This window comes from Hyaena hyaena, unplaced genomic scaffold, assembly GCF_003009895.1.
Source record: "Hyaena hyaena isolate Hyena2069 unplaced genomic scaffold, ASM300989v1 scaffold_71, whole genome shotgun sequence".
NCBI classification, from domain to species: Eukaryota; Metazoa; Chordata; class Mammalia; order Carnivora; family Hyaenidae; genus Hyaena; species Hyaena hyaena.
The window spans coordinates 3815437-3829440 of NW_024080704.1; the positions used below are offsets into that span (position 1 = coordinate 3815437).

Below are 14004 nucleotides of genomic sequence, written 5' to 3' on the forward strand. Positions count from 1 at the left end.
GGGAGAGAAGGAGATGTATGTAGTGAAAAGTGTAGAGCATTTACTGAGGACCTTATATCTGCAGGAAGGGGAAGAGCTGGGGTTGAAGGTAGAGCGAGGCAGGATCCAAAGAAGGTGCTGTTTTTTAGGGTGGAGGAGACAGTACCTGTGCATGTTTAGTTGCAGATAGAGGAAGAAATTTTGGTGAATATAATGATGAGAATCAACCACTTTAGGAGACAGGGAAGATACTAGATCTAGGGACTAGATACTAGGGATCTAGGAGGAGCAGCACATTTTAAGAAGGAAGAATGACTGCAGAACATCTTTCCCTCTGAGCCCAGAGGGAGGGACAAGATTGTGGGTGAAGAGGTCGGACTAGGTCTAGGTGGTGAAAAGATCGCAATCAGGTTAATGGGATTTAGGAGCGTGGAGACTGTTTTGAATAGCCATCTATTCATTTGTTTATTTACTGAAAGTCTAATATACCACTTTGGTAGAGATACAAAGGTGAAGAAACTACCAACTGAATTTATAGAGACAGGTGTACATTTCTGTCTTTTGATAATTGTCATTCATCCCCTGAGAGGATGTGAGGAAGGAGTGGACTGTGGGGCCTATCTGGCATTGGCATTTGTGAGTGTCTAAAAGGTCAGTGAAAATAGGGTGGTGGTGAAGAGGTCTTGTGAAGTAGTAATGGTGGCCTAGGAATCCAAGGAGCTAATGAGCTGAATGGAGTTCTCTCAAGGTGGAGAGCAACTTGAAGGTGGAGGTTTCATCAGAGTGATGGAATAAAATAATATAGGGAGTGTATAATGATAGGATGAAGTGAGATGCATCATTTCTGAGATCTTCTTATGGAACTTGTAATGAAGTAGAATTCACCACACTTGATTAGGAGAGGAGTGATTAGATTTGGTAGGTGAAATAGTGAGCAAAAATTATAGGAGGAGTGTGATCGTTGTAGCAGAGATCACCTTCATTGCCAGAGTCACAAAAGTGGCTGGCACTTCAGAAGTCATGTTTTTAACACTATGATCTGTGTAGTGGGATAAAAAAATCAGACATTGCGAGTTTTTAAAAAGTAATGGGTTTTATAATGTCAGTGAGCACCATTTTTGATATCTTGAGGATAACATTGTAGGTGTGTACTCTGTTTTTAGCATTCTTTCTGAAAGCTCAATTTCACTTTAATGTTCACATCTATTAAATGTGCAGTTTGATACTTTTGATCTTTCAAGAAATGTGGAAAACTGTTTTTATTGTTATGTGGTGTATATACAGAGGTAATTGGATTATAATGCTGTAAATACCTAAAGGTCCTAAGGTTAGTGTAATAAACCAAGCATTAAAAAATATTCATCCTTCAAAAGCTTTATTTTCTCCTGTTTGCTCTTGCTGCACTACACCCTCTGAATATAATGACTTGATGTGTTTATTAATAAGTATGTACTGTAAAGTTTCTGAGGATTATCAAATGTAGCAGGTATTTTGATGGACAATAATTGTTTGTCTCTCTTTCCCCAATGCCATGAGTCACACTCAATCTGTAGAATGTCAATCTGATGATTCCTATTTGCAGTTGCTTAAAGAACAAAACAATTAATTGTGAACTGAAAGAATGGCTGTATTTTTGACAAGGCATCTAGAAAAATAAATGGCCTCTTAACAATAGCCAGTAACCAATGTATTCCTGTGGGAAACCATGAATTCTTACGGTCAAGGTGGTCAGATGTTCTGATTTTCTTGGGTCAGTCCTGCTTTACACCTGCTGTCCTGTGTCCTATTTAATTGTTATGCCCCATCACTGCCAGAAATGTTCTCATTTGGACAATTTATTATATGGTCATTCTACCTTTCAGACCTTATTTTGAAATTTATGGTCTATACTTTGAATTATTTTAAAAAAAAATTTTTTTTTTAATGTTTTATTTATTTCTAGGAGAGAGAGAGACAGCGTGAGCAGGGGAGGGTCAGAGAGAGAGGGAGTCACAGACTGAAACAGGCTCCAGGCTCTGAGCTGGCAGTCAGCACAGAGCCTGACGCGGGGCCCGAACCCACGAACCGCGAGATCATGACCTAAGCGAAAGTCGGACGCTTAACCGACTAAGCCACCCAGGCGCCCCTATACTTTGAATTATTAAGTGAAGATGTATCTTAGTAGTTGAAAGAAGCAGTCAGTGATTGGTTTTACCAACCTCTATAAGAGGAATAGAGATACTTAAACAAAATTGCTTCTTTCTGAATTCCCACTATATGCCTTATAAAAAATGTTATAGTTTGTACTGAGTTTGGTAGTAACTATTTGAATTTAGATTTGTGATGATACAATGTTTAATCAGGGAATAACAGCCTTTCAAATAAATACATCTTTAGTATCTTCTGCTTTGGAAAGAGAAATATGATAGTGTTGGCCTTGGATTTAAGAAATGTTGGGTAATAAATGTTTGTCTAACAATGACCTAAGTCTTGATTGTTTTCCTTTCAGCACTAATATTCTGAGGGAGCCTGTGTGTTTAGGGGGATGTGAGCACATATTCTGTAGGTAAGTAATTACAGCTTGATACATAGTGTGACTATATTTTTTTCCTAGGTCATCCTCATTTAATCACATTAATAATATGTTGTATGTTATGTTTGGGTAACTCTCAGAGACTACAAAGAACTTACTGTACATTGTCTCATTTTGATACTTAAAACTGTCTTAATTTAAAAATAGCATCAAAGCTCAAAGGCGATGACTTGTTCAAAGTTGAAGAGCTTAGTAAGTAGCTCTGCTAAGCTTCGGGAGAAAAATCTGTTATGTAATTGAAATACGGCTCTTTTTTTCCTTCTGGTTAGTTTTGAGTCTAGATCTTCGAAAATCTTGCTTTTACAGTTATTGGATTAATTTTCTGGGGCTCCCGTAACGAAGTATCAAAGACTGAGTGGTTTAGGATGACAGAAATGTATTGTCTAACAGTTCTGGAGGCTAGAAGTCCAAGAGCAAGGTGTCAGCAGGGTGGTTGCTTCTGAGGGCTGTGAGGAAAATCCTTTTCCATGACTGTCCTACCTTCTGGTAGGTAGAGAACCTTTGTCTTCTGGCACTCTTTGTCCTTCCTTGGATTGTAGGTCTATCACTGATTTTAACCTTCATGTTCACACGGTGTTCTGTCTATGTTCATGTTTGTCTCTGTGTCCAAACCTCTTTGTAAGAATGCTAGCTCTCTTGGAGTGAGGCTCACCTCAGTGATCTCATGTTAATTTGATCTTGCGAAAGACCCTGTTTCCAAATAAGATCACATCTTAGCTACTGGGGGTTAAGACTTCAACATCTTTTTGGGGGACACAGTTCAAGCCGTAACAGTTACTATGGAATTATGTCCGTGTTATAGTATGAAAGCCTGGCATATAGATTAGAATACTAGATCTTCATCTCATTCTATTTCTTATTCTGGAGAAATCAATTAAAGAGCTGAATGTCTTGGTTTAACTGTGTGTGAGACAAGGTCCAGATAGCCTCCTTTGAGTCAGTTTTTTAATGACTTCAGTGATGACTGTGTGACTATCTGACATGAACGACTTCAGCATGAAGTTTAAGCACACATGAAAAGAACTTGCTGTGTGGCTGCTGTGGGCCAATGTGTGGGAAGCAACTATGCCTGGGGTCCCCGTTTTCCTTCTGGGAACTTGAGTTTGATATATGGGGCATATCCAGCTGGAAGGTGGGATAGGGAAAGTACATGTTGCCCACCTGATCTCTCTGTTTGGAGGATGATCAGGACTTCACATGGGCAGAGCACGTCTGTCAGTCATCCTCCCGTCTTCTGTGACCATCTCGGGCATCTTCATGGCAGTAGAGCGGACTGTCGATCACACAGCTGCTCAAGGCAAAACCCACAAGTAATACCCAACTGCTCTTTTCTTCCTTGTCACGTCATTAAGCTCTGTCAGTTCCACCTCACAATGTACCTTGAATCTTGAATTTTCCCACTCTTCTCTATATTTACTAGGGTTTATTTGATCCAAGCCACCATCGTATCTCTCAGACTGGTGTAAGTTCATAACTGCACCCCTTCCCCATTTTCTACATTTCTTCATAGTGATCTTTGAAAAATGTAAATCACATCCATATCATTACCCTCCTTAAAGTCCTCTAGTGGCGTCTTTTGCAGTTGGAATAAAATCCAAACGCTTCACTATAAGGTCTGGAAGACCTTGTATAGGACCCGCTTCCTGCCTGTCTCTCCAGCCACACTTCCTGCTAGCTCACACTGTCTAGCTGCCTTCTCCTTTTAGTTCATTAAACACACCAAACTCATTCCTGCCTCAGAACTTTTGCTATTTCCTCCTCCTAGAATGTACTACCAAATTTTTGTGAGGCCAACTTTTCATCAGTTACATTTCAGGTCATATACCACCACCTCCAAAAGACCTCTCGTGATCCCCTTATGAAATATGTCCACTTCCTGTCCTTACTCAGTAGTAAGCAGATTTATTTTGTTTCAGCTCATGTACTCGCTGTATGTAATAGAACAGTGACAAAGCTGCTGGAACAGAACAAACACGATGAAATTGTATGTAAAGTGTGTGTGTGTGTGTGTGTGTGTGTGTGTGTGTGTAAGTATGTATGTGATTGGTAGAGATCTGTATCTTTAAGTGGGTTCTAAAAGGGTTTGTGATTTAAAATGGACAACAAAAAATCAAGATACACATGAGAACATCTCAAAAGAGAAAATGGTCATCTGTTATATGACATGAACATAGGAAAGAATACATTCAGTGCAGTTTTGGTTCATTTTGATTATGTTATGCCAAGAATTGGGTAACTGTATTCTTTGCAGATTTGAAGCTGTGTCAAACTGCTGAGCAATGTTGTAAATACCATGAAGATTTTTTTTAATGTTTATTTATTTTTGAGAGAGAGAGCATGAGTGGGGGAGGAGCAGAGAGAGAGGGAAATACAGAATCTGAAGCAGGCTCCAGGCTCTGAGCTGTCAGCACAGAACCCAATGCAGGACTTGAACTTGTGAACCGTGAGATCATGACTTGAGCTGAAATTGGACACTTAACTGACTCAGCCACCCAGGCGCCCTTTTGCAGTTAAAAAAATTTTTTTAATGTTTATTTTTGAGAGAGAGAAACAGTGTGTGAGTGTGAGAGGAGCAGAGAGAGAGGGAAACACAGAATCCGAAGCAGGCTCCAGGCTCTGAGCTGTCCGCACAGAGCCCAACGTGGGTCTCAAACTCGTGAAACCGTGAGATCATGACCTGAGCCGAAGTTGGACGCTTAACCAGGCACCCCATAAATACCATGCAGTTTGAAAAGGTGGTTTGATATATACCAGTCTAGTTGAAGCATCGAAGTGGAGGGGTACTGGTGGAAGGGGCACAGATTTTTATGTCACTGACAGTGTTGTGGTAGATACAGGATACTTTCATGCCAATTCTTATAAAAGGAGTCCATGTATTCTCTTTAAGATAGAAATCATTTAAAATATAGGGCAGACATATGCAGACTTTTTGACCTTTAAAAATTGAGGATCCCAAAGCAGTTTTGCTTGTATGTGTGTATTTAACATGTAAAATTGAGATATTTAAAAAATACTATTCACTTAAAAATAACAATAATAAATTCATTACATAGTATATAAGCAACACTATTTTAAGAAAAAAATAACCATTTTATAAGCCAAAGAAAAACTAATGAGGAGACTGATACTGTGTTATATTTGTGCAAATCTCTTTATTGTTTTGCTGAACAGAAGACTGTAGATTCTCGTATCTGCTTATGTAATCATTCTGTTGTGATCTGTTGTTTTGATTGCAGTATGTGAGGAATATCTTGTATTATACATATGCATAGTTGGAAAAAAGGATTTTTAAATAGTCTTTTTAGATAATTATGGATATTCTTCTTTGATACTACACCATTACTTAGAAAGTGCTGGTTTCTTTAGATTTGTAACAGTGTGGACTCTAAAAGGATTCCAATGAACTTTTTGTATTCTGTTCCACTAAATTCATTGAATTATCCTATGCTGTGAATGGATCTTTCACCCAGCATGATTTTATGACCTAATCCATTGATCATTTGGAAAATACTGGCTTACTGAGTTATACAGATCTATTGAGAAATGACATCTTTCCCCAGAATTCTAGATTAATGTTTACAAAATAATTTGAGAACAATTACAAGATGAACATTATAGAATGCATAAAATAGACTGAGTACCGGTGTGGTGCTGGGTAAGTGTCTCACCTAATTGGATCTCATTTTCTTTATCTGAAAATAAGGTAATGATTCTTGAGGAGTGAATTGTGACTCTTGTCACTGGTGTTCCTCAAGTACTTAAATATTACATAACATTTGATGATTTCATCCTCCTGTACGATCAGTTTCCCTATTTTCTATGTTGGAGTTTTAAGTTAAGGGTTCTTAACTACAAGCAAAGAAACTCAAAGAATTTCCTTTCTTTGCTAAAGAAATTTGACATTTATTGAATCCAGTGATCTGGAGGCTCTATCTTAGCCTCAGCATAGATTACAGATTTGTTTTATAACATTTATTGAGTTACTTTGCATCAGAAATGATGCCAGAATCTAGAATACAAAGAATAGAACCACCACAGGCTTTTTCTGGAAGGAGCTCATATTATAAGAATCCTTTGTGCCTACAAATGAGTGGGTCACGTGAAAAGGAATGTGGTATTTGGGGGAGATGTGGCTTTTATCGGTTAGGTTACCCAGTCTTGGAGCTAAGGAAAGAGTGGAGTGTTAGGTTTCTTATTTCTGAATCCACAGATAAGATTTGGAGGTGAATTGTGACCCCCTTTTTTTCTTTTTTACAAAAGCTTAGGTATATCTTCAGATTTGCAAAGGGTTTGTAATCCCTATAGTTAAGAAAATCCCCCTGTGAGACTTTAACTTCTAGACAGATAACATGAGATAATTTAATTGAGTCTACAGGTTATAAAAATGTCTGAAAGAATCAAATATCTTTTCTCAGAAACTACTTTAAAGCCTTTAGACACTTGTCTGCAAACAAAACAAAAAATACCTTTCCCAATCTCTTTGCAATAATTTGCCATGAAGCATAGTGTTAAGATTTAGGATAGAAATGGTTGACATGCATGGCTGTTATACATTTGGTACTAAATATGTTTGTTTATGTCCTTCTCTGTACTCTTACCCCTTAGAAGCTATAGATATATTTGCATGAAAAAATTATTCAGATTAATGTCTAACTAAGTAAAATCTCTTCATATCAAATTACCTGAGCAACTTTAGATATGGATTTTGTATGTATGTGTATCATACTCTTTCAAAAACATCATTTTAACAGATATTATATGTTTGCCCATTACTTCTGTTGAAACTCTGTCTATGTTTATTTTTTGGAATTCAAATTCTGCTGAATGCATTGATATATATATATATATTTTTTAATCTTTTTAAAGTAATTGTGTAAGTGACTGTATTGGAACCGGATGTCCAGTGTGTTACACCCCAGCCTGGATCCAAGATGTGAAGATAAACAGACAGTTGGACAGCATGATCCAGCTTTGTAGTAAGCTTCGGAATTTGCTACATGACAATAAGCTGTCAGGTGAGAAAGATCACTCTTTTTCTTCAATAAATATCTGATGGATTCATATTGATCACAGAAAGTATGTAAAGATCTATCAGGAATTCTGATGACATATTTCAGATTTTAAGATTTACAGTGTTTACAATTATTTTGAGAAGTGACAGATAACTTAGAAGTCACTTAGAGAAGCCAAGGTCCAAAGAGGTTGAATGATCTTACCTAACATCACATGTGTAGTTAGTACTGGAAATGAGAAATCAAGCCCATTTCTTCTGATTGTCAGTCCAGACACTTTTCACCACCTACACTGCCTGCTTTTTACAGTTATAATAATTTCTGTATAATATATATGGAAAAGTGATTTTGTCCTTAAATTCACTTAAATACACTTTTACAAGATAAAATACAACCTTCTGTGCATGGCTTTTCTAGACTGAATTAATTAGATGAGCACATTTTGAAAGAGCAAAAATCTAATATTCATTTTCTTTTCTATTTAAATGGGGGTTAATGTTTTTCAAATTGTTCTTAGACTCTGTGTATTAACTATATATCTTCCCGTTGCGCTTTCTGCTGAGAACTAATTAGCTGGGGAAAGAAAGTAAAAGGTTTTGAATCTTCATAATTAGATATTGGAATTGTCTTTTTATTGACCAGATCATGTCATTTTAGCTTATGTTTATAGGATAACCTTTTCTTGACTGGCAGGATGCTGTGAATGATTGATAATGCTCACATAAAATGGTTGAATTTCCATTTTTAAATCTTCTGATCTTAGATTTCTGACATCCTGTGTTATTGTCAGCTACTAAAGGTGAAGTTGTTTAGACAAATTAAAGAAACAAGGCAAATACTTTGTCTTTTTGACTAGGTCTATATTTTTAAGAAGAATTTAAATCATAGCCTACCTATGAAAAATTTTGCTCATCTAATCATTGTATTAGACTCTATTCTTTTAGGTTATAATGTGGTATGTGATAAAGTTTTACATATTTTCAGATGTAATTATATACTTATATACATTTCAAAAAGTATTTACCTTTTTGAAAAGACAATACTGGGCAGTAAATCTCTTTAAGAGCATAGAAGGAAGTTTCATTATTATCATTATGTTTTCCTTCTTATTCGGAGGTAGGTCTGATAGCATGTAATTTTCTAATTAAAATGATTAGTGTATGATATGTCTCCCCCCCCCCCCCATATAGATACCAGTGATTAAAGAGAGTTCATGCATCTTTAGAGGGGGTTGAAGGAGAGGATTAAAGTCTTTTTTTTTTTTTTTAAGATTTTCTATTTTTTTTTAGTGTTTTTTATTCCTTTTTGAGAGAGAGAGACACAGAGACAGCATGAGCAGTGGAGGGTGAGAGAGAGAGGGAAACACAGAATCTGAAGCAGGCTCCAGGCTCTGAGTTGTCAGCACAAAGCCTGATGCGGGACTCGAACCCACAAACTGTGGGATCATGACCTGAGCTGAAGTCGGACGCTTAACCAACTGAGCCACCCAGGCACCCCAAAGATTTTGTATTTTTAAGTAATCTCTGCACCCAATGTGGGGCTCAGACTTACAACTCTGTGATCAAGAGTTGCATTCACTATAGACTGAGGCTTCCAGATGTCCTTAAACTCTTGATTTAAGTGTACAACATGAAAAATGTTCATGTCTACCTGAAGGTGGCTTTTGTCAGAATCTTAAAGCACGTTGGCCATGCATTGACATTTGAGGTGCTATTCTGAGAATTCTGTCTGTCGTGATGGTATGATTTGATTCTTCTCCAGTTGCTGCATGGTAATATATTAGCTTGGTCAGGCTGCCATAACAAAGCACCACAAACTGGGTGGCTTAAATAATGCAAATTTATGACCTCACAGTTCTGGAGGCTAGGAGTTCTAGACTGAGGGGTTGGTATCGTTGGTGCCATCAGAGTCTGTGAGGAAAGGACATGTGTGAGGGAAGGATGCGTGTGAGGGAAGGATGCGTGTGAGGGAAGATCGTGTGTCAGGGAAGGACGCATGTGAGGGAAGGTTGTGTGTGAGGGAGGGATGTGTGTGAGGGAGGGGTGTGTGTCAGTGAAGGTTGTATGTGAGGAAAGGATGCCTGCGAAGGAAGTTTGTGTGTGAGGAAGGGATGTGTGTGAGGGAAGGATGTGTGGGAGGGAAGTTTGTGTGGGAGGGAAGGATGTCTCTGAGGGAAGTTTGTGTGTGAGGGAAGGAAGTGTGGGAGGGAAGGATGTGTGGGAGGGAAGTTTGTTTGTGAGGGAAGGAGGTGTGGGAGGGAAGGATGTGTGGGAGGGAAGTTTGTGTGGGAGGGAGGGATGCGTGGGAGGGAGGGATGCGTGGGAGGGAATGATGTGTGTGGGGGAAGGATGTGTGTGAGGGAATGATGTGTGTGAGGGAAGGATGTGTGGAGGGGAATGATGTGTGTGAGGGAAGGATGTGTGTGAGGAAGGATGTGTGAGGAAAGGATATGTGTGAGGGAAGTTTGTGTGAGGGAAGGAGGTCTATGAGGGAGGTCTGTGAGGAAAGGATGTCTCTAAGGGAAGGATGTGTGTGAGGAAAGGATGTCTGTGAGGTCTGTGAGGGAAGGGCCTCTCTGCTTGGTTTGTAGACAGCAGTATTTGTGTTCACATGGTGTTCTCCCTGCATGTGTGTTTGTGTTAAATTTCCCTTTCTTTAAAAGAAAAGATAAAAACCATATGATCCTGTCGATAGATGCAGAAAAAGCATTTGACAAAATACAGCATCCCTTCTTAATAAAGACACTCGAGAAAATCGGGATAGAAGGAACAAACTTAAACATCATAAAAGCCATCTATGAGACGCTATCAGCTAACATCATCCTCAATGGGGAAAAACTGAGAGCTTTCCCCCTGAGATCAGGAACACGACAGGGATGTCCACTCTCACCACTGTTAAAGTTTAACATAGTGCTGAAAGTCCTAGCGTCAGCCATTAGACAACAAAAGGAAAAAAGGCATCACAATTGGCAAAGAAGAAGTCAAAACTTTCGCTTTTCGCAGACGACAGGATATTCTACACAGAAAACCCGACAGACTCCCCCAGAAGCCTACTAGAACTGATCCATGAATTCAGCAAAGTTGCAGGTACAAAATCAACATATAGAAATCAGTTGCATTTTTATACACCAACAATGAAGCAACAGAGAAATCAAGAAACTGATCCCATTCACAGTTGTACCAAAAACCATAAAATACCTAAGAATAAACCTAACCAAAGATATAGGAGATCTGTATGATGAAAACTATAGAAAACTTATGAAGGAAATTGAAGAAGACACAAAGAAATGGAAAAACATTCCATGCTCATGGGTCGGAAGAATAAATATTGTTAAAATGTCATGACTACCCAAAACAATCTACACATTCAATGCAATCCCAATCAAAATTGCACCAGCATTCTTCTCAAAACTAGAACAACCTATTCTAAAATTTGTATGGAACCACAAAAGACCCCAAATAACCAAAATGATATTGAAGAAGAAAACCAAAATGGGAGGCATCACCATCCCAGACTTTAGCCTCTACTACAAAACTGTCATCATCAAGAGAGTATGGTATTGGCACAAAAACAGACACACATTGACCAATGGAATAGAATAGAGAACTCAGAATTGGACCCACAAATGTATGGCCTATTAGTCTTTGACAAAGCAGAGAAGAGTATCCAATGGAGGGGCGCCTGGGTGGCTTAGTCCGACTTTCACTTAGGTCATGATCTCGCGGTTCGTGGGTTCGAGCCCCGCGTCGGGCTCTGTGCTGACTGCCAGCTCAGAGCCTGGAGCCTGTTTCAGAGCCTGTGACTCCCTCTCTCTCTGACCCTCCCCTGCTCACGCTGTCTCTCTCTCTCTCTCCTAGAAATAAAACATTTAAAAAAAAAAAAAAAAGAGTATCCAATGGAAAAAAGACAGCCTCTTTAACAGATGGTGCTAGGAGAACTGGAGACAGCAACATGCAGAAGAATGAAACTAGATCGTTTTCTCAGAGCATACACAAAAATAAACTCAGAATGGATAAGGGACCTGAATGTGAGACAGGAAACCATGAAAATCCTAGAGGAGAAAGCAGGAAACAACCTCCTTGACCTCAACCGTAGCAATTTCTTACTTGACACATCCCCAAAGGCAAGGGAATCAAGAGCAAAAAGGAACTAATTGGGACCTCATTAAGATGAAAAGCTTCTGCATGGCAAAGGAAGGAAACAATCCATAAGACTAATAGGCAACTGACGGAATGGGAGAAGACAGTTGTAAATGATATATCAGATAAAGGGCTAGTATCCAAAATCTGTAAGGAACTCACCCACTCCACACCCGAAAAACAAATAATCCTGTGAAGAAATGGGCAGAAGACATGAACAGACACTTCTCTAAAGAGGACATCCAGATGGCCAACAGACCCATGAAATGATGTTCAGCATCCCTCATCATCAGGGAAATACAAATTAAAACCACACTGAGATACCAGCTCATGCCAGTCAGAGTGGCTAAAATGAACAAATCTGGAGACTCTAGATGCTGGCGAGGATGTGGAGAAATGGGTACCCTCCTACACTGTTGGTGGGAATGCAAACTGGTGCAGCCCCTCTGGAAAACAGTATGGAGGTTCCTCAAAAAATTAACAGTAGAACTCCCCTATGACCCAGCAATAGCACTGCTAGATACAAGGGATACAGGAGTGCTGATGCATAGGGGCACATGTACCCCAATAATGTTCATAGCAGCACTCTCAGCAATAGCCAAAACATGGAAAGAGCCCAAGTATCCATCAACTGACAAATGGATCAAGAAGATGTGGTTCACTTATACAATGGAATACTACATGGCAATGACAAGGAATGAAATCTGGCCATGTGTCACAACATGGATGGAACCTGAGGGTGTTATGCTGAGCGAAATAAGTCAGGCAGAGAAGGACAGATACCATATGTTTGCACATATAGGTCAATTAGGAGGAACTTAATGGAGGACCATGGGGGAAAAGAAGGGGAAAAATAGTTGGGGAGAGGGAGGGAAGCAAACCATGAAAGACTCTTGAATGCTGAGAACAAACTGAGGGCTGATGGGGGTGGGGGTGAGGGGAAGAGGGGTGATGGGCATGGGGGAGGGCACTTGTTGGGATGAGCACTGGGTGTTATATGGAAACCAATTTGACAATAAACTAAGAAAAAAAAAACAAAAAAGACACCAGTTATACTACATTATAGAGTCCCACTCTATTCGTTTTTACTAATTACATCTGTAATGACCCTGTTTCTAAATGAAGTTACATCCTGAGGTACTGGGAGTAGGACTTGGATAGATGAATTTTATGAGGAACACAGTTTTTAAGCCATAACAAGTAATTTGAAATTTTTAATGCCGATAAAAAGGGAGCAGAGTAACTCTTGATGGGCAGTGAATTATACCTATATAGTGGGGTATGGGTACAGGGCCTTGGGGTGAAAGAAGAATTAGATAGGGGACTTCTCCAGAAATTCTACTGCCTTTAATGATGGTTGAGTCTTTAGTATGGTTTTCATATTTTGTGGACCATGACTGGGAAACGTCTCCATATTTCATCACCGCTAAGGATATTTATGAAATTTATCGGGTTTAGAACAAGTTTTTGCATGGGGTCAGAGGCCTTTAGAATGCTGTCTTTGTCATCTAAAAGTAGATAGGGAATTCGAGGAGAGAATTATGGTGACTCATTTTTTGAAAGCCATTTTGTGTTCATTTTCCTTATTTTAGTGAGTAATAACTACTTTTGTCTTACCAGACTTCAGCCATCCTGGCTTCAACATTACTGATTTTAACATGAATTGAAATTTCACAGTTTGGATAACATACAATGAGAATTTTAGGAGCAGGAAGGTCATCTAAATCACTTATTTTGTAGGTGAGGAAACTGAGGACTTAGGTTATGCAGGATTGTCACACTGTAAGTTTGTTTACTGTTTTATCATTTTGCACAATGCTTTGGTTAGGTGTATAGGTGTTCATTATACTTGTTGAATTAGAGACAAATTGGCAGTGGTAAGGCTTAATTCATATCACAGAGACTAAACTTAAAGCAATTTTATTTTATTTTTAAAGTTTTTTTAATGTTAGCTATTTTTGAGAGAGAGTGTGGGCTACACATGAGTGCACACGAGGGGCAGAGAGAGAGAGAGAGAGAGAGAGAGAGAGCGGAACAGGATCTGAAGCAGGTTGCTGTGCTGCCAGCAGAGAGCTTCATGTAGGTCTTGAACTCCTAAACCATGAGATTATGACCTGAACCGAAGTTGGGTGCTTAACTGACTCAGCCACCCAGGTGCCCCAAAACAATATTAAAACAAATTCTCAGGTTTGATTTCAATGATTCATTTTATAATGGTAACATTCTCCTTTTCTTCTTTTATAGAAGATGATAAATCTAGAATGTAAGCATATTGAAATATATATCTCTGTCCAGAGCTATA

At 38.9% G+C, this 14004-nt stretch overlaps 1 protein-coding gene across 2 annotated transcripts in view; it reads left to right on the top strand.

Annotated features, from left to right (window-relative positions):
- BARD1 (BRCA1 associated RING domain 1) overlaps positions 1 to 14004 on the top strand; it is a 171490-nt gene that overhangs the window by 90880 nt on the left and 66606 nt on the right. For both annotated transcript variants that reach the window (XM_039233208.1, XM_039233207.1), the window contains 2 exons: positions 2468 to 2524; positions 7418 to 7566. In XM_039233208.1, the coding sequence (XP_039089139.1) occupies positions 2468 to 2524; positions 7418 to 7566 (206 nt within the window). The remainder of the gene's footprint in view (positions 1 to 2467; positions 2525 to 7417; positions 7567 to 14004) is intronic.